At 37.1% G+C, this 22,494-nt stretch overlaps 1 protein-coding gene across 10 annotated transcripts; it reads right to left on the bottom strand.

Moving 5' to 3' along the window:
- Positions 1 to 639: 639 nt before the first annotated feature.
- Positions 640 to 17,058, bottom strand: LOC309509790 (uncharacterized protein). 10 transcript variants are annotated; one of them, XM_082184626.1, is made up of 9 exons: positions 16,902 to 17,058; positions 15,581 to 15,634; positions 14,740 to 14,805; positions 14,554 to 14,628; positions 10,593 to 10,646; positions 9,190 to 9,288; positions 5,416 to 5,459; positions 3,814 to 3,870; positions 2,890 to 3,567 (listed from the first exon to the last, which is right to left on the bottom strand). In XM_082184626.1, the coding sequence occupies exons 1-6, from the start codon at positions 16,947 to 16,949 to the stop codon at positions 9,274 to 9,276; spliced, it is 312 nt and encodes a 103-aa protein (XP_082040752.1). In that variant the 5' UTR covers positions 16,950 to 17,058; the 3' UTR covers positions 2,890 to 3,567; positions 3,814 to 3,870; positions 5,416 to 5,459; positions 9,190 to 9,273. The 10 variants fall into 10 exon arrangements, with proteins under 10 accessions (XP_082040747.1, XP_082040749.1, XP_082040746.1 ...); XM_082184621.1 differs by lacking the exon at positions 2,890 to 3,567 and adding an exon at positions 640 to 767 and having other exon boundaries at positions 5,381 to 5,459; positions 9,190 to 10,646; XM_082184623.1 differs by lacking the exons at positions 2,890 to 3,567; positions 3,814 to 3,870 and adding an exon at positions 640 to 767 and having other exon boundaries at positions 5,381 to 5,459; positions 9,190 to 10,646.
- Positions 17,059 to 22,494: the final 5,436 nt, after the last annotated feature.

Here is a 22,494-nt window from a genome sequence, read left to right as displayed (position 1 = left end):
AATCTTCAAAAGTATTCCGTAATGTGATCAAATGGAATGTTTCCTTAACATTTGCATAATCAAGAAAAATGTTTTTAAAACATTTTGAACTTTAAGAGAACATTCAGAAATAACATTTTCATAACTGAATATGTAAAGAAAATGTTCTTCGAACATATTTTTGGTAGCTGGGACTCAACTAAATCAAAGTAGCAGAACTAAAACCTAAAAGTGTAAGAATAGCAGTTTTCAAAATAGTCTAAAAATACAAGCCAACAAGTAACGGTGTAGCATGAGAAGCTGTTGCTTTGTCACATTATATTCCATATGCAGGCATCAAAAATGTAATAATATATCTTCCTTATATGTGTGTGTGTGTGTGTTACATATACACAAACACACACCTGTTTGGTTTCTGTGTTTTCGTGGGGACTTTCCATAGACATAATGATTTTTATACTGTACAAACTGTATATTCTATGCCCTAACCCTGCCCCTAAACCTACCCATCACAGAAAAAAAAAAACTGTATTTTTACATTTTCTAAAAAGCATCATTATGTTTATTAATCCATTTGGACGGCTGCTTGTCTCCACAATGTAGGTGATCTCAGGTTTTATCCTTGTGTGGTCCTCACGATGTAGGTTAAACAAGTACACACACACACACACACACACACACACACACACACACACACACACACACATACTTGTTTTTGTGGTATAGAAGGACACTGATGCCCAAACAAGTTTGGTGGTGGTATATGGGGACACCCCTTTCCCAATGCCCTACAGTGATGATACAAATATCAAAAATTTTGTTTTAATCTGCAGATCACAAATCTGACTTCAAATGTTCTATACACACAACAGAACAGAAAATATGACCATATGATATTTTGGTGGTACACAAGGACATTCCCGCCCATCCTAAAATGTTCCCGCCTATGACATAATTGTGATTTTTGGGGCCCAACTTGATTATGAGGACACTCTTTTTACAATACACTAAATATGTCATTTCAGTGGATTACAGGGACCAATGTGTTTTACTGGTACATGACCACACACACACACAAACCTGACAACACAGTGTATTACCAAGACTAAGGTGATTTAAGAGGACTGGATCTTAAACACAATACACAACTGCATAATCCAACATTATAAGGACGAGTGTGTTTAATGGTACATGCCCACACACACACACAAACCTGACAACACGGTGTATTACCAAGACTAAGGTGATTAAAGAGTACCGGATCTCCAATACAATACACAAAACAACTTGCAACATTACAGGGACAGAAGTGTTTTAGAGGTGCTTTAATTATGAATTCAATAATATCATCATAAACATTGAGTTTTTTTCAGTTTTACCATGTAATACAATCATGTCATGCCATTTTAAGGGGAAAGTGACATCCACAAACTTAAAAACATGGTCAATAAAACTTGCACAACTGTGTGATCTTTCAGAAAGCATACAGTATCATTACTGTTTTGACATTAAAATGACAAACAGATGAACCATTCAAAACTTCGAAAAGATTGACAAAACAGCCCTTGGAAACAGGCACAATTTAAAGATGTCATTAAACAGGCTTTGAAATGTATAAAATGAACTCACTCAACATGCAATATATGCTGCAACATGTAGAGAAACCGACTTACAAGGGACGGTTTACCTAAAAAGACAATTCTGTTATTTCCAGAAAATGTAAACAGAATTGTCAAGTTTCAAAGCAGAATTACAGAGATAACAGGAAAAGTATTCAACAAAGTTAGTTTGGGCTGTACGTCAGCTCTAGAAGAGTATAGTGTCATTAGAATACAACCATCATTGTAAGTACAAAACCTCTCATGTGTTTAGGGCTGGGTATCGTTCAAAAAATTTCGATACCAATACCGATACCTTGATTTCGATACCGGTTCCTAAACGATACTTTTTTCAATACCAATTTTATGAAATCCATTTTAACAAGATTACATAACACTTTACCTCAGAAAAACTTGGTGTTATTTTTTCAGTTTGACTCATGCTCCTTAGCCAGTGCACAAAGGAACAAAAAAAGCACAAAGGAACAAAATATTCCTTATACATATACATAAGGAACAAAATATTTTTTTTTTATATAGAGCTCATGCTCACCAAAGCTGAATTTGTCTGATCAAAGATACAATAAAACTTGTAATATTGTGGAATAGTATTACAATTTAAAATCTTATTTGAATATATTTCAAAATGTAATTTATTCCTGTGTTGTCAAAGCTGAATTTTCAAAATCATTACTTCAGTGTCACATGATCCTCCAGAAATATGAAAACAGTTTTTGGAAACTACGATACATTTTTTCATGATTCTTTGATGAATAAAACATTCAAAAGAACAGCATTTATTTAAAAAAAGGAAATCTTTTGTAACATTACACATGTTTTAAGGTCATTATTGATCACTTTAATGCATCCTTAGTGAAAAAAAAATTCTGACCAACCAACCCATTATTGAACGGCAGTGTATACTCAGTAGGTCATTATTGCAATATAAACACAGTCAGAGTGATCAACAAGGTATATCTTCATTTACCAGTCGAAGACGGAGCAACTTTCTGCTCTTATGTTTACTCGTGCACTGTCAAGGGCTTCATCATATCTGTCGCGGTACCGTCTTTGCAGCAATTATTTTACCACAAATACTGCATCGCGCGCTGTTGGCATCGAGCCTGGAGAAATGTATCCACACTTTTGATCGACATCTTTAGGGTATTGTGAGTGTGTGTGCTCGCGTCTCATTGAGTATGTGCGCGAGTTTGTGTGTGTGTGTGCTCGCGTCTCATATGAGAATGTGTGCGTGGACAGTTTGTGTGCGCGCGCGCGTCTCATATGAGTATGTGCGCGGAGAGTTCCCCGCGCCTCGTGTGTGTAGAGTTCACGTGTATGTGCGCGAGCGACTTTAGGCGTGTTGTTGTGCATTTCATATGTATTTGTTTGAGCACTGACGTTGACGAGTTAACCCCTTAGGTATCGAAATATGGTACCGAAAAACAAGTCATTTTTCGATACTCGATAGTATCGAGGCAATTCGGTCGGTACCTAAAAAGTATCGAACTCGGTACCCAGCCCTACATGTGTTTAGAGAATACTAAAGCATGTATTCTTCTGTACAGAGAATGAGAGAGAGGCAGAAATTGAAAACCCACGGAAAGGATCCTCAGCGGTCTTACACTGCTGGCATTCAGTCAGTGTGGCCAGTTTTCCTTTGGTTATACACTCACCGAAAGGATTATTAGGAACACCTGTTCAATTTCTCATTAATGCAATTATCTAATCAACCAATCACATGGCAGTTGCTTCAATGCATTTAGGGGTGTGGTCCTGGTCAAGACAATCTCCTGAACTCCAAACTGAATGTCAGAATGGGAAAGAAAGGTGATTTAAGCAATTTTGAGCGTGGCATGGTTGTTGGTGCCAGACGGGCCGGTCTGAGTATTTCACAATTTGCTCAGTTACTGGGATTTTCACGCACAACCATTTCTAGGGTTTACAAAGAATGGTGTGAAAAGGGAAAAACATCCAGTATGCGGCAGTCCTGTGGGCGAAAATGCCTTGTTGATGCTAGAGGTCAGAGGAGAATGGGCCGACTGATTCAAGCTGATAGAAGAGCAACTTTGACTGAAATAACCACTCGTTACAACCGAGGTATGCAGCAAAGCATTTGTGAAGCCACAACATGCACAACCTTGAGGCGGATGGGCTACAACAGCAGAAGACCCCACCGGGTACCACTCATCTCCACTACAAATAGGAAAAGAGGCTACAATTTGCACAAGCTCACCAAAATTGGACAGTTGAAGGCTGGAAAAATGTTGCCTGGTCTGATGAGTCTCGATTTCTGTTGAGACATTCAGATGGTAGAGTCAGAATTTGGCGTAAACAGAATGAGAACATGGATTCATCATGCCTTGTTACCACTGTGCAGGCTGGTGGTGGTGGTGTAATGGTGTGGGGCAGGGGTTCCCAAACTTTTCCATGACAAGGCCCCCCAAATACCACTAGGTTCTGGCCAAGGCCCCCCTTTTGCAGGATGTGTTATTGAACCCATCGACAATACTATGGCAAATGTAGAAATAAATAAATAAAACATCTAGGTGAACATCAGATTATGTGATGGTTTTTGATACCAGCCAATCAGAAAGATTATAGAGATGAAACTATTACAATTTTCAAGGCCAATTCCGATTTGTCATTGAGTTTGACCTGCCAATACAGATTTTAGCCGATTCTGATTTAATGTTTTCTAACCACTTTACAGCACACACAAATATTTATTTTCTATATATATATATATTTTATAAAACACCACTTTTATCCAAACTGATTAATAAAAAGTTTAAATGGGTACATTTTCTATAAATATTTTTGAGTCTTCATTTTCTTGAAGCCTACTTAAGTTCTTGTTAAAACACACAATACATGCAAATTATGTGCATTTTTGGTACTTTTTGTGTGAAATCATATACATCATTTATTTTGTCCATCAAAAGTGTGCTTTCACTTTAATTGAGCGTGAGCAGCAGCAGCAAAAATAGACTCGGCGCTGAAACCCTCCGCTTCACTACTGCTCACAGCACGCGACGCTCCTGCTTGACGCTCACGCGCTGCTTCTGCTCGCGGTGTGAATGCACTCACTGAACATGCACGACGAAAAAAATTTGCGCTACTCACGCGCCGCTCGCGGTCTGAAACGGCCGTAATTCACAAGGTTTCCTACATGTGTGTTCTGTGTGCACGTGTGATGCTGATGTTGCGCGATGTTAATCATGCGGCGCCCGAGTGCATTTGAATCGGCATTATGTCAGACTGAAAATCACGTGAAAATCGGCCAATTCTGGTCACCAGCCGATCAATGCACCATGTCACAAAGCTCGAATCATTTCAAATTGGTTTCTTGAACATGACAATGAGTTCACTGTACTAAAATGGCCCCCACAGTCACCAGATCTCAACCCAATAGAGCATCTTTGGGATGTGGTGGAACGGGAGCTTCGTGCCCTGGATGTGCATCCCACAAATCTCCATCAACTGCAAGATGCTATCCTATCAATATGGGACAACATTTCTAAAGAACGCTTTCAGCACCTTGTTGAATCAATGCCACGTAGAATTAAGGCAGTTCTGAAGGCGAAAGGGGGTCAAACACAGTATTACTATGGTGTTCCTAATAATCCTTTAGGTGAGTGTATGTGCCTTAAAATGTTCAATTGCAGCTGTAACTTCAGCATTTGACCAGCACACTTTTTGTCCTTTCCACAAGGTTTTCTATTCCTACCTCACATTCATTCTCTGTACAGAAGAATACATGCTTTAGTAAACTCTAACTATATGAGAGCTCATGTACTTACAATGGTGGTCATATTCTGATTTAAACCTCAGGTACCTTGAGGAACTTCAGTGGTTTCTCGATGGGCATCTTCTGAACACCTGTAGGAAATCAGTTATAGACAGATCAGAAACTCAGATGTAACTCAAACCTGCATCTAGAACTTAAAACTGGTTATACATCTGATATCTAAAAATTACATTTCAAATGACACTCATTATTCTGGAGATGGAATGTTGTGTTAAACATCTCCTTTTTAAAGTTTTTGACCAACATGAACATGATAAACTTATTGGTTTGGTACTGATTCCATTAATTTTGTTCTAGAAAAATTGTTATTTATAATAATATCTGATTATTGATAACTGATTTTTACAATTAATGGCAAAAGGAATGTTTAGAAATGTAATCTGATATTATCTACTGACACACTATAGCAGGGTTCACCAATCTCGGTCCTGGAGGGCCGCTGTCCTGCAGAGTTTAGCTCCAACCAGCTCCAACACACCTGGTTGAAAGTTTCTAGTATGCCTAGTGAGACCTTGATTATCTGGTTCAGGTGTGTTTAATTGGGGTTGGAGCTAAACACTGCAGGACAGCGGCCCTCCAGGACTGAGATTGGTGAACCCTGCACTATAGTATGATATATATATATATATATATACATACACTATGAACAAAATTCTAAACGCTTTTGTTTTTGCCCCCATTTTTCATGAGCTGAACTAAAAGTTAAGACTTTTTCTATGTACACAAAAGGCCTATTTCTCTCAAATATTGTTCACAAATCTGTCTAAATCTGTGTTAGTGAGCACTTCTCCTTTGCCGAGATAATCCATCCACCTCACAGGTGTGGCATATCAAGATACTGATTAGACAGCATGATTATTGCACAGGTGTGCCTTAGGCTGGCCACAATAAAAGGCCACTCTAAAATGTGCAGTTTTGTGTGGTGTCGGGGGGTGGGGGGTGTGGGGTGTCGGGGGGTTGGGGGTTGGGGGGTGTCGGGGGTCTGGAAACAAGTCATTATCTGGTGTGACCATCATTTGCCTCACGCAGTACAACACATCTCCTTCGCATAGAGTTGATCAGGTTGTTGATTGTGGCCTGTGGAATGTTGGTCCACTCCTCTTCAATGGCTGTGTGAAGTTGCTGGATATTGGCAGGACCTGGAACACGTTGTCGTATACGCCGATTCAGAGCATCCCAAACATGCTCAATGGGTGACATGTCCGGTGAGTAATGGTGGCCATGCAAGAACTTTGCAGAATGGGGCCGTGCATTATCATGCTGCAACATGAGGTGATGGTCGTGGATGAATGGCACAACAATGGGCCTTAGGATCTCATCAAGGTATCTCTGTGCATTCAAAGTGCCATCAATAAAATGCACCTGCGTTCGTTGTCCATAACATACGCCTGCACATACCATAACCCCACCATGGGCCACTCGATCCAAAATGTTGACATCAGCAAACCTGTCTGCCATCTGCCCTGTACAGTGAAAACCGGGATTCATCCGTGAAGAGAACACCTCTCCAAAGTGCCAGACGCCATCGAATTTGAGCATTTGCCCACGCAGGTCGTTTACAACGACCAACTGCAGGTCGAGACCCCGATGAGGACGATGAGCATGCAGATGAGCTTCCCTGAGACGGTTTTTGACAGTTTGTGCAGAAATTCTTTGGTTATGCAAACCGATTGTTGCAGCAGCTGTCCGGGTGGCTGGCCTCAGACGGTGTTGGAGGTGAAGATGCTGGATGTGGAAGTCCTGGGCTGGTGTGGTTACACGTGGTCTGCAGTTGTGAGGCCGGTTGGATGTACTGCCAAATTCTCTGAAAAGCCTTTGGAGACGGCTTATGGTAGAGAAATGAACATTCAATTCACGGGCAACAGCAGGTGGACATTCCTGCTGTCAGCATGCCAATTGCACGCTCCCTCAAAACTTGCGACATCTGTGGCATTGTGCTGTGTGATAAAACTGCACATTTTAGAGTGGCCTTTTATTGTGGCCAGCCTAAGGCACACCTGTGCAATAATCATGCTGTCTAATCAGTATCTTGATATGCCACACCTGTGAGGTGGATGGATTAACTCGGCAAAGGAGAAGTGCTCACTAACACAGCTTTAGACAGATTTTTGAACAATATTTGAGAGAAATAGGCATTTTGGGTACATAGAAGAAGTCTTAGAACTTTGAGTTAGATCTATAATTTTGTTCAGTGTATATAACTGGCTTAAAACCATTTTTCTTTGGTGAAAATACTAACGTAAAATTGTACCACAATATATATTGGTTTAAAATAATAATAAACATGTTCATAAACACAAACTTGTTATGCTGGGTACACACCAAAAGATAATCAAGCTGATTTTGGGCCGATTTCCCCCTTCTGACAATCCTAGCTGTGTCCCGATTATCTTGATGGTTATAGATTATCTTATCAGATTTTCCCTTGGTGTGAGGTGTGTTAAGAGTGTCCGAACCTGATCGGAAGAACGTCGGAGCCGCCCTGATCTCGAATCGCAAATATTCAACATGTTGAATATTTACGATCAGAAATCCTGAAATGTGGGGGGAAGCCCAAGGACAAACGCGCGCATGCTCTGGAGATTATCACGTGAAAGGAAACAATATCCAATCAGAAAGCGAGATGAAGGAAGAAGGAAGCATAACAAACGCAGTCATGGCGGCACAAAGTGAAATTGATGTGGACAGCAGAGATGGAGGATCAGCTTGTTGATTTGTGGAACAAATGTTTACACAACGTGTTGTGTAAAACTTTTCCAAACACTATCATTGCAATTTCTTCCTGCATATCGTCCGCCATGCTTATTCTGAGGTCTCTAGAGTGTTAACAGTCGAGACTCTGATTGCATGGTCTTTAGGGTTGGGTATCTAGAACCGGTTCCAAAATGCCAAAAACAGGGGATTCGATAAGACGTGCGCACTTCAATTCCGCTTATCGATTCCTTACTTTGGTGATGCTCACATGCGCGAGGTGAATGGCAGTGAGCATTTGTTTACAGTTGTATTGATCTGCCAGGACCTGCCTGCCGCACATGCGCTGTACATTATATTTACGATGGCGGAGCGCAGCAGACGTTCAAAAGTTTGGTTAAGCTTTTCAAAAAAAGATGAAAATACAGCGAATTGTATCACATGCAAGAAAGACATTTCATGCAAGGGAGGAAGCACCTCCAATATGATGAAACATTTGCTGCAACACAGGGTCAATTTGAAGGAATGCAGCGCATTTGATTCGGTGCGATCTCTCAACAGCAGTACCACAGGTTTCCACACACCAGATAAAGCTACTAGCAGCAGCAATAGCAGTCTCTCACACTCAGGTACAAAACTAGAGCCGCATAATTCTGGATAAAATGAGAACCAGTTTTGTTTAAAATAGAGATCATGAATAAATACATCAGACAATTAATACGAGTCGAGTCTATAATTCCTTAAAGTGTTATATATATACAGTATATTGTAAATTAAGATGCATTGTCACAGTTTTACTGGTAATAGCCTAAATGTAACAAGAATAAAAGGTAGAAAAAAGTATTTGCTCTCTTTTTTCTCTCCAATAAATATTGGAATCGAAACCAAGAATCGTTAAGAACCGGATTCGATAAGCAGAATCGGAATCGTTCATTTAAACGATACCCAACCCTCACGGTCTTTTCACATCATGGCACACCACACACTATAGGAGCAAAACGGTTAAATCTAGGATTTTTTGTCCTCATGTTTGTGGTCTATCACATTTTGAAAATCTTATAAGATGTAAAAAATCTTTTGGTGTGTAACCCAGCATTAGTTGACACATACCAACATTACTGGAGACGCCTGCAGCTCCAGCAGGAACATCACCTTCAGAACCGCTTTCATCAGGATCACTGGCATCAGAGTCCGTCATACTGATCTCATCTTAAAGAAAAAGAGACATTTAAAACAAGAACATCTTCAGTTTAACCTGTATTCAGAAGTCATTTATGAAACATGACAAATGGCACCGTTTAATAATAATAATCATATTAATAACAACTATAATACTTCACTAAGATCACTATTATTAGAATTATCGCCTAGACAGTGATATACTAATACTGTCAATGAAAAATTAATATTTTATAATGAGTATATTATTTTACAATAAGAGGTTATAATACTTTCTTAATTTCTTCACTTAAGCTGTTATACTGGCAGAAACCTGCAGTTTAAGTGAAAACAGGTTTATAAACGCATCTTATTGCAAAATTGGATTACCACAAAAAATGTGGATATAATGCGAATGTGAAAATAGAGAGTAACTGGTGCTGGTTGCGTTCCCAAATGCATGTTAAACTTATGGCACATGCAGAGATGGAGTTCACTGCATTCATTCCCTGTGAAACGAGGCATGGAAAAAGCCAGATCATGAGCTGATCGAGCGAGCAAAGTGTGCTCTTCAGTTTGAAACACGCAGCACAACAGACTACAGACTTACTTTCTTATCGTCTTTTGCGATTTGATAAGGGCATTAAGCCATGTTGTGCTTTTGATTTTAATATGTTTGAGAGATGCTTTGCCAAAGCAATTGCGCAAAAAACAAAGACAATTTATGTTATTATGAGGCGTAAAAATATTTTCGGTTCTTTTGGTTCAAACTGTGGAGGGACAGATTAGACTGTGGTGGGTCACTAGAGTAAATTAATGGTAACACTATGAATTTTACTCCTCCCAAAAATGCCAAATAATAAACAGGTGAGAGCGTATTTTAGGCTATATGACACGATATAGTGAGATATGACAGCGCTTCTGCAACACGCATCACTGCAGATGAGTAGCTGAGGATCTCTTCAGCATGCTGATGCACAAAATACAAACTAAAAATAAATTAAAGTAAGTCGCAGATGCTCAACACACAGTCATCTTCATTAAAAGTAGTGAGAATAAATGATTTTACCAGTGCTGATGCTACTCTCTCTCCTATTGATCTTAAAATTAGCTGATACAAAAAATGCTGCTCATAGCGGTAGCTTTCGATGACGTGAACACCGTTAAATCTGATATAGCGCGGGAAATGAAGATCGGATTTATGTCTGTTTTGTGAAGACACATTTATGTGGCCAAGTGTAAATGGAATTGTTTTGACAATGAAATGACCAGGTGTAAAACAGCCCCAAAGATGATGTGAAAAAGTTCTTACTAGACTAGCATTTCCTAAAATGATGCAATGCTCTTTTTATTACCATCTCAACACAGTCTTGATCCTCCAATGATGATTGTTCCTTCTCAGGGCTCACCTGAAAGCAAGGCAAAGAAAGAAAAAATAAACATCTATTAGATACAAAGGATTCAGAGATTCTCCAAATGAAGCAGCACAGATACTTGACTCCATTAACACTGACTGATCACTGTCATAAAACATAAAATTAAAACAATTTCACATTATCAATGATATACTTGAGCAAAAGAAGGCTGATGACGCCAAACTAATTCAGGTATGATGGGACATTTCAAACAGTGACTTAAGATTTAAAACACTGTGACATAAGTTGTAATCAAGTATAAAGTTAAAACCCTATAAATATATGGTCATAACCAATCAGGGATGCATGAAAATAATGCTCATTATTAATGTTATCATTGTCAATCCGATAAGAAAATTAGGCCGCTATATTAACACTAATAAATAATGGATTACTTCCTTCAGCTTCAGATGTGCGCTGTTCACCATGATGGTTTTGAAATGTTTGAATCACAAATCTGTGAAATCAGCGCATTGTTACAGGGAGAGTTCGCTTGTGGAATTGTAAGTTGTAATATTTTTTATTTTTGTTATATATCTGATTTATCTCATATAGGATGCATTTGGCTGAGTTAATGAGTGCTGCAGTAAACACTTCACTGTAGGCCTACCGGTGGTCAGCAAAACATTAATTATGATTGGGACTGTCATATATACATAACACTATAATGAGCAAACTATTGCATTAAAAACGTCGTGAATTCTTTGGGTTTAGTTGCTGTGTTTCAGCGTGTTGTCCTGGGAGGAGCGCATCCACAACAGGAGTTTCACTATGTAATAGTTGATTACTATTAATAATAGCTCAAGTTAATCTGTGCATGATTTTGTGCAAGTATAAGTTGTAATATTGTGTTTCTTTTGTATAAATATCTAATTTATCATATATAGGTTGTGTTCCGTTGAGCTAAAACCATCTAACAAAGCCTCAGTTTAGGGGTGTTCCTTCAGCTCTTTAGGCCATTTCATTTTAAGTTTAATGTTGTCTAATAACTTGTTTGCATTTTAATTTCATTTGATTTATTATTATTATTATTATTATTAAGGCAATAGATGTTTTGGTAAAACTTCACAATACATATGTTATTGCATTAACTAACATGAACTAACAGAGAAAAACTTTTGTTAATGTGAGTTAATAAAATATGTGAGTTCATGTTCGTTCACAGTGCATTAAATTAACAGATACAACACTGGATCCTAAAATGTCTTGGAAAATGTTGAGATTAACGTTAAGTAAGATAAACATTAAGTAAATCCTGTAGAAGTATTGTTCATTCATTGTTAGTTCATGTTAACTAATACTAACAAGATGAAACCTTTTTATAAAGTATTGCCATTTTTTTATAAAGAAAGTTGGAAATATGAATGTAAAATTCATTTTAAAAGTTAAGGAATCTTACATTAGGCCACTGTACTGTATATGTTTGATTTATGTTGAAGTGTTTGGGACATTGGCTTTAAATGATGTGCGTTTCGTTTTTGTAATCAGGCTTTCAAAGTATATCAAATTTTGGATTTAGATTCATCGGCTAATATATCAGATATCGGCTTTCGAATATAAAGAATGATCAGTTATCGGCCCAAATGTTCATATCGCTGTATCCCTAATTTGATTTCCAAAAAAACAATACCTTCTGTACATCTGACTTCTGACTGGGACGGGGACGGACTCTTCATTTCGAGAGTGGAGGGTTCAACCTCACTGAGAGTCTACAAAACATAACATTAGACATGAAACAGTGGTGTAAATGTGTGAACACTAGATCTCACAGATGTCTCTGCTTCGTTTGCTTGTTCTCTTCCAGCACAACTCTCACTTACTTTGTCTAGACCCACAGTCAGAGCAGCACAACCGTCTCTGCCTGATGACCACTGGCTCTTATGGCTCATCTGAGAATATGAAATTAAGCGTTACATACAGAAACACTTCACCTAAGAGTTTAAAAAAAGCATTATAAATGGAATATATAAAGGATAATGTACAGTCAGTCAGTAATTAATACAAAATAAACTGACAGGATAATAAGGGTCCTGATACACAGCTACCTATCAATAAATATTTGCACATGAAATACTGATTTGAGATAATATACAAGATTACAAAATAGTTAAAGTTTTCAAATCAATATTTAAATGCTACCACAAGGTAATGTTCACGGCTTTTATGCATCACATTACATGTGTTTTCATTCCAGTGTGTCAGGTTGTGTGTAGCTTTACACCAGTTTTATGAGGACACCGTTTTATGAGGACATCATAAGAGCATGTTCCTGATGTTTGACTTGACTGAAGAATCTCAGTGTGTTGTGTAAGTTTAACAGAATCCTGGTCTATGAGGACACTAGTTTTACTGGGACACTGGTAACTAGATACATTTGGACGGCACTGAGTTCAAGTGTGTGTATGTATGAGAGTGATACGAGACATTGCGCCTGTGCTAGATGTACAGTAAGTGATCGTGACTCACTTCTTACACACACAATCATAATTCAGGGACTGATAACTGTGGCAAATAATCTGTTTCTGAGGAAACAGAGTTATTACATTAACTTATTGGATACCTTTAGAGTTGCTGTATCTTGTTCAGGTTTCATCTGATTCTTCAGAGTTATCATCTGAAAAAAAAAGTAGTAAAAATATATAAAAAAGACAAATAAATACTAATTTTAGTATCACTTATTGACAGCCAAACAGAGGTTGCTATTTTTTACCAACTTCTTCAATGATTATATTTAATCTGACAAAAGCACAAATAGTTTTCGCTATTGGTATTAGCCACAATGAGCTGTGAATTATGGGTTATCAGTATCGATCCTAATATTCCATATGTGTGTCCCGGTAAAACTAGTGTCCTCATAGACCAGGATTCTGTCAAACTTACACAACACACTGAGATTCTCCTGTCAAGTTAAACATCAGGACATTGCTCTTATGATGTCCTCATAAAACGGTGTCCTCATAAAACAGGTGTAAGACACACACACACACTTGACACACTGTAATGAACATGCATGTAATGTGATGCATTAAAGCCATGAACATTAACTTGTAGGGCTGCACAATGTATTGCTTTATCATTCATACCCATCTGTGGTAGTGACATTGCAGTATAGGCCTCTGTGAAGTCAGGCTATATAAAGACTCTGCCGTGTTATTTTACAGTTGATTCCTCAAGTTCTGTACCTAAATGCTGTTAGACTTACCTGGAATATATGAGGCATTGTTTATTTCACATCTTTGTTAATTTTTTTTATCTCTGCTTGCAATTTATTATTTTCTATGCAGATGCAAACCCCTACAAAATCACACCAATCATTCTAGAATGATTAATTATTTCCAAATAGAGCTATTCAATTCATTTAGTGAAATTGCTTTTCATATTGAAAAACTTTTGTTAATGTGAGTTAATAAAATATGCGAATTCATGTTCGTTCACAGTGTATTAAATTAACAGATACAACACTGGATCCTAAAATGTCTTGGAAAATGTTAAGATTAACGTTAAGTAAGATAAACATTAAGTAAATCCTGTAGAAGTATTGTTCATTCATTGTTAGTTCATGTTAACTAATACTAACAAGATGAAACCTTTTTATAAAGTATTGCCATTTTTTTATAAAGAAAGTTGGAAATATGAATGTAAAATTCATTTTAAAAGTTAAGGAATCTTACATTAGGCCACTGTACTGTATATGTTTGATTTATGTTGAAGTGTTTGGGACATTGGCTTTAAATGATGTGCGTTTCGTTTTTGTAATCAGGCTTTCAAAGTATATCAAATTTTGGATTTAGATTCATCGGCTAATATATCAGATATCGGCTTTCGAATATAAAAATGATCAGTTATCGGCCCAAATGTTCATATCGCTGTATCCCTAATTTGATTTCCAAAAAAACAATACCTTCTGTACATCTCTGACTTCTGACTGGGACGGACTCTTCATTTCGAGAGTGGAGGGTTCAACCTCACTGAGAGTCTACAAAACATAACATTAGACATGAAACAGTGGTGTAAATATGTGAACACTAGATCTCACAGATGTCTCTGCTTCGTTTGCTTGTTCTCTTCCAGCACAACTCTCACTTACTTTGTCTAGTCCCACAGTAAGAGCAGCACAATCACTGCCTGATGACCACTGGCTCTTATGGCTCATCTGAGAATATGAAATTAAGCGTTACATACAGAAACACTTCACCTAAGAGTTTAAAAAAAGCATTATAAATGGAATATATAAAGGATAATGTACAGTCAGTCAGTAATTAATACAAAATAAACTGACAGGATAATAAGGGTCCTGATACACAGCTACCTATCAATAAATATTTGCACATGAAATACTGATTTGAGATAATATACAAGATTACAAAATAGTTAAAGTTTTCAAATCAATATTTAAATGCTACCACAAGGTAATGTTCACGGCTTTTATGCATCACATTACATGTGTTTTCATTCCAGTGTGTCAGGTTGTGTGTAGCTTTACACCAGTTTTATGAGGACACCGTTTTATGAGGACATCATAAGAGCATGTTCCTGATGTTTGACTTGACTGAAGAATCTCAGTGTGTTGTGTAAGTTTAACAGAATCCTGGTCTATGAGGACACTAGATTTATGAGGACATCATAAGAGCATGTTCCTGATGTTTGACTTGACTGAAGAATCTCAGTGTGTTGTGTAAGTTTAACAGAATACTGGTCTATGAGGACACTAGTTTTACTGGGACACTGGTAACTAGATACATTTGGACGGCACTGAGTTCAAGTGTGTGTATGTATGAGAGTGATACGAGACATTGCGCCTGTGCTAGATGTACAGTAAGTGATCGTGACTCACTTCTTACACACACAATCATAATTCAGGGACTGATAACTGTGGCAAATAATCTGTTTCTGAGGAAACAGAGTTATTACATTAACTTATTGGATACCTTTAGAGTTGCTGTATCTTGTTCAGGTTTCATCTGATTCTTCAGAGTTATCATCTGAAAAAAAAAGTAGTAAAAATATATAAAAAAGACAAATAAATACTAATTTTAGTATCACTTATTGACAGCCAAACAGAGGTTGCTATTTTTTACCAACTTCTTCAATGATTATATTTAATCTGACAAAAGCACAAATAGTTTTCGCTATTGGTATTAGCCACAATGAGCTGTGAATTATGGGTTATCAGTATCGATCCTAATATTCCATATGTGTGTCCCGGTAAAACTAGTGTCCTCATAGACCAGGATTCTGTCAAACTTACACAACACACTGAGATTCTCCTGTCAAGTTAAACATCAGGACATTGCTCTTATGATGTCCTCATAAAACGGTGTCCTCATAAAACAGGTGTAAGACACACACACACACTTGACACACTGTAATGAACATGCATGTAATGTGATGCATTAAAGCCATGAACATTAACTTGTAGGGCTGCACAATGTATTGCTTTATCATTCATACCTATCTGTGGTAGTGACATTGCAGTATAGGCCTCTGTGAAGTCAGGCTATATAAAGACTCTGCCGTGTTATTTTACAGTTGATTCCTCAAGTTCTGTACCTAAATGCTGTTAGACTTACCTGGAATATATGAGGCATTGTTTATTTCACATCTTTGTTAATTTTTTTTATCTCTGCTTGCAATTTATTATTTTCTATGCAGATGCAAACCCCTACAAAATCACACCAATCATTCTAGAATGATTAATTATTTCCAAATAGAGCTATTCAATTCATTTAGTGAAATTGCTTTTCATATTGAAAAACTTTTGTTAATGTGAGTTAATAAAATATGCGAATTCATGTTCGTTCACAGTGTATTAAATTAACAGATACAACACTGGATCCTAAAATGTCTTGGAAAATGTTAAGATTAACGTTAAGTAAGATAAACATTAAGTAAATCCTGTAGAAGTATTGTTCATTCATTGTTAGTTCATGTTAACTAATACTAACAAGATGAAACCTTTTTATAAAGAAAGTTGGAAATATGAATGTAAAATTCATTTGAAAAGTTAAGGAATCTTACATTAGGCCACTGTACTGTATATGTTTGATTTATGTTGAAGTGTTTGGGACATTGGCTTTAAATGATGTGCGTTTCGTTTTTGTAATCAGGCTTTCAAAGTCTATCAAATTTTGGATTTAGATTCATCGGCTAATATATCAGATATCGGCTTTCGAATATAAAGAATGATCAGTTATCGGCCCAAATGTTCATATCGCTGTATCCCTAATTTGATTTCCAAAAAAACAATACCTTCTGTACATCTCTGACTTCTGACTGGGACGGGGACGGACTCTTCATTTCGAGAGTGGAGGGTTCAACCTCACTGAGAGTCTACAAAACATAACATTAGACATGAAACAGTGGTGTAAATATGTGAACACTAGATCTCACAGATGTCTCTGCTTCGTTTGCTTGTTCTCTTCCAGCACAACTCTCACTTACTTTGTCTAGACCCACAGTCAGAGCAGCACAACCGTCTCTGCCTGATGACCACTGGCTCTTATGGCTCATCTGAGAATATGAAATTAAGCGTTACATACAGAAACACTTCACCTAAGAGTTTAAAAAAAGCATTATAAATGGAATATATAAAGGATAATGTACAGTCAGTCAGTAATTAATAAAAAATAAACTGACAGGATAATAAGGGTCCTGATACACAGCTACCTATCAATAAATATTTGCACATGAAATACTGATTTGAGATAATATACAAGATTTCAAAATAGTTAAAGTTTTCAAATCAATATTTAAATGCTACCACAAGGTAATGTTCACGGCTTTTATGCATCACATTACATGTGTTTTCATTCCAGTGTGTCAGGTTGTGTGTAGCTTTACACCAGTTTTATGAGGACATCATAAGAGCATGTTCCTGATGTTTGACTTGACTGAAGAATCTCAGTGTGTTGTGTAAGTTTAACAGAATCCTGGTCTATGAGGACACTAGATTTATGAGGACATCATAAGAACATGATCCTGATGTTTGACTTGACTGAAGAATCTCAGTGTGTTGTGTAAGTTTAACAGAATCCTGGTCTATGAGGACACTAGATTTATGAGGACATCATAAGAACATGATCCTGATGTTTGACTTGACTGAAGAATCTCAGTGTGTTGTGTAAGTGTAACAGAATCCTGGTCTATGAGGACACTAGTTTTACTGGGACACTGGTAACTAGATACATTTGGACGGCACTGAGTTCAAGTGTGTGTATGTATGAGAGTGATACGAGACATTGCGCCTGTGCTAGATGTACAGTAAGTGATCGTGACTCACTTCTTACACACACAATCATAATTCAGGGACTGATAACAGTGGCAAATAATCTGTTTCTGAGGAACACTGGTCGCATGGCACTGCTTAAGCATGGAAACCCTGAACTCACCTTTATAATGATTGCTGAATCTGCCCTGGAGCTCATCTTTGTCTGTAAACGGCATGTCCTCTTCCAGATCTTGAGCTTCTCCTTCACTGACTCACTTCAGCCATCATCCCATGTGTCTGCGCGCATAGAAAAAGACTCTCATTAATCACGACCATTGCATTTCATTTGACATATTATTCAAAAAGCTTGTTTTAAATAAATTGATCAATTATGGTAAACAGCATTCAAGTTATTTTAATACTTTATTATTATATGATATTTAAGGAATATGTTAATTGATAATAACTATTCATTCATAGATTTCATTCACAATTGATACATTATAGGCAATAATAGTGACAGTATTAATAAGACTGAATCAGACTGACAGTTCTAATAATATTCAGAGTATATTTTATTATAGTCAGGAGTAATATGAGCACATATTTGTGTCTTAATGTGTTTAAAGCAAGCATAACTGTAGTAATATTAACAGTAGCATATCAGGATACTGTACTGGGTGAAATAGCCTCCCCTTCACATACTGTAGTCATGACAACGCGTTATTATGATGGCTAGACTATTTTATGAGATCAGAAAAGGTAGCAGTTACAAATATAGTGCAATCGAAAACGAGTTTAAAATGACAAGCATCGCTGATTCCCTCATGTCAGTCTGTAAACAGAATCACTATAGGTCCGCTAGCACCGTTAGCATCACGCGCTAGCTGCTTTCTAACTGTAAAACGAGCAGCGAAGAGCATACAGAACATGCACAAACAAGCCAACCGGACCCACATGCTATTAGAGAAGCAATTAAACAACGTTATAACTTACCTTTTGGATAACAGTTGCCTTCATCAGGTCCACAGATGTCTTCTCAGGTGCAGAGTTTGTCCAGTCCAAACAGGAAATGACGTGACGACGAATGACTACACCTCTGATTACGTTGTACTTATCATAATATAAACGGGATTTTATTTATTTATTTATCATATATTTAATGCAAAATTAATAAATTACAGGCAAAAATACTTAAATAATTAGTATTTTGCATTAAGTTGCTACACATTTTAAAGCTGATTGAAGCTCCGCCCACTGGCGCCATCTTGTTTTCGCGATCTCCCGCCTACCGGTACCGATCTGACCAATCACTAAAGCTGATTGAAGCTCCGCCCACTGGCGCCATCTTGTTTTCGCGATTTCCCGCCTACCGGTACCGATCTGACCAATCACAGGCCCCAAAGAATACACTTGTGTAAAAGATGCAAATTTTTGATGACGCGGGTGTAATACCAGGACCTGGCTACAGGGGCGCACTCTCGAAATCAGGGATACACTGTGTATGGTAAAATGTCAGGGTTTTGTGGTATGTAAGGACATGGCGCCAAACTTTGAGAGGGAGCTTCTGGAACGTAGTAAATGACATCTACGCTGTCGGATTTATGAGGACATGGCCTCTGTCCTCATAAACCCAAATGTCCCCATAGTGCTGGTGCGTATTCAGGTCAAAAGTCCTCGTAAACCACAAAAACAACACACACACACACACACACACACACACACACACACACACACACACACACACACACACACACACACACACACACACACACACACACACACTGTTCTGATCCACCCAAGCTTCCTTTGATTTTCTTTCTCACAAGGTTGGTTTGCCGCTCTCGGTTGCCTGTAACACAATATTGAGGAATACATGGGATAACATGAGTGACCATGTTGATTGTTGTGACAGCCAGTATATCACTGCAGCAAAATGCAATTTTAGTCTATAGTCCCTTTAGCCTGTAGATCTTATTAGCTGACCATGAGAGAGGAGAAGAACAGCACAACATAGATCCACTATCACACGGTAATGTGTGTAGACAGACGGAGAGGAAGAAAAGGCCCTATATATTTTAATACAAAGAGGAAGAAAAGGCCCTATATATTTTTTTTCCCCTCCAAATTTGCAAGCAGTTGTCCTTATAAAGTGACAGAAAATCTGAATCGCAATTTCATTAGCACAACTTTAGCATGCAGTATTTCTGCCCAAAACCTGCACTAACTACCCACAATGAAGTTCAACTAATAAATATACATCACGGTTTCCAAAAACATATTAAAGGTAGTACAATTTCAACAATTGTAATAATAAATGTTTCTTAAGCACCAAATCAGCGTAATAGAAAGATTTCTGAAGGATCATGTGACACTGTAATAATACAGAAAATCCTGCTTTGCCCTCACAGGAGTAAATTACATTTTAATATAATAAAATAAAATTCAGTTATTTCAAATTGTAATAATATTTCACAATATTACTGTATTTTTGATCAAATAAATGCAGCCTAGGTGCACAAAAGAGATTTCTTTAAAAAACATAAAAAAATAGTTCTACTCCAAAATGTTGAACGTTAGTATTTCTTCCAAATACTTTATAAACATATCTATATTTTACAACTGCAACTTGATTTCTCAAAAAGTGACATATCACATGATTAAGTTTACCTACTCTGAAAAGGGTTACTTAAAAATAACATCTAAATTAGTCAAAAATATCATTTAATATTGCTGAATCAACCTAAATACATTGATTTATTCTAATAATTCGACAAAATGAATTTGCAGTTTACCACATTTTACAGTGTAGCAGCTAAATGCTGAAAAAAGTGCATTCTTCAAATCATTGTCTTTTCACTAAACATGCCCCTTTGTATGCAAACTAGGCTTGTAGAAATGATTAAATATGTGATTTTTGGCACCATTAAACCTTTGAACAAACTGATGATAACACATATGAAGTGGTCATGGACTAAATGTTGGCACAATGCAATAAAAGCTGCTGTGGTATTATCTAAATCATATGAGTGAGTTAAAAGGCCCATTATCAATAATCAGACTCTTATGGGACCACCAGTGTAGTGATTTAACCAAAATCCATCTCTGCCGCAAGATGAGGTCTTAAAAGCTAAGAGAGGAAAAGACTGTTCCTGATAGTCAGCATGATGCTTTTGCTTTGACATTTGGACAGGACTGACAAATAGAAAAATTGCGGGGATGAAGGACACGTACTAACCCGTGGCAGCTGTGGTGGAAGAGGGAAGACATCTGTCGGACTCTGGTTTCATCTCGGTTTAGGCTGCCAGACAGGGTATTTGATACGAGACATTTTGAATAAGACATGGTGGACTGATGCTCTTGAAAGATGTGACTAGAACGCTGAGTTTGATGGCGATCCATTATAGCTGATAACAGGCCATGTAACATTTCAAAAGCCTGACCTCACTCAGAAACCCAGTAGCACTGAAAACATCGCAGTATCCGACTTTGTCATTCTCCAAACCCAATTACCCATCAAAAAATTTGTTTTGTTATTTTGACATTTTTAGTTTACTTTTTTTTTTCTAGTTAATTATGTATGAATTTCGGTAACACTTAGGTCTCATTTGTTAATATTACTTAATGCATTAGCTAACATGGACTAACAATGAGCAATATTTTTTTTTAGAGCATTTATTAATTTTTGTTAATGTTAATTAGTAAAAATATAATTTTTCTCATGTGAGTTCACAGCAGATTTTAACAGTGTATAGTAAATGTTGAGATTAAAAGTAACTAACAAGAATTGTTCATTGTTAGTTCATGTTAACTCAACTAATGTTAACTAATGAATTCATAGTAATTCATATTACTATGAATTCTATAGCATACCGGGATCAAAGGATAATACTGATGTCAATGATTTCTTAAAATAGGTCTCATGTATTTTTTTTTTTTAGCAGATGTTTATCCATAATATGTTAATGCAGTGTTATTCACACTCACTGTAAAATGCAAATTAGATAGAATTATACTTCAACCCAAAAGCATCTAGACCATGTTAATGACATCACTTCAGTGTTGTGCTTCTTTTCCCTAGGGAAAAAAGAAAATCTTAGGTTTGTGGTTGAAAATAATCAATACATGTCAATCAAAAGTTAAAATTGTCTCATCAACAGTTTATAGAAAGCACACTAGAGAAAAAAACAACAACTATAATAATGATAATCAATACTAATGGTTGCTTATTAGTACGTTGCCTTTAAAAAAAAAATGCTGTACAGCACTATTCTGTTAATGGATTTTTCAATTATAAGCACTTTTCTGGTCCTTTTGGCCATTCATTTAGCCTACACAACAATGTTTTGGGGGCCTGAAAACGCAGACTTTGAAAACGGTGACGTCAGGCACATGCGTATAATGTGTTCAGTCTATAGTCTTTTTCTTTACAATGTGACATCACGAACTACTAGCCTGGGAGCATAATACAGCGTTTTTAGATGCTTTTTGCAGATCCGTATGAACGGGGAACGTTTTGACAACGTTATCTTCTGTAAACTAAAAAGTCAATGAAAAAACTTTTCCGTTTTTAGTACATAGTTGTTGTGTAAATGTACCCTTAGTCTTCAATCAAAACCATTCATCTCCCCTCCC

Source organism: Leuciscus leuciscus (assembly GCF_965113295.1).
Source record: "Leuciscus leuciscus genome assembly, chromosome: 11".
In the NCBI taxonomy this organism is placed as follows: Eukaryota; Metazoa; Chordata; class Actinopteri; order Cypriniformes; family Leuciscidae; genus Leuciscus; species Leuciscus leuciscus.
Note: the sequence above shows the minus strand (reverse complement) of the source record. Positions and strands in the feature narration are given on the sequence as shown.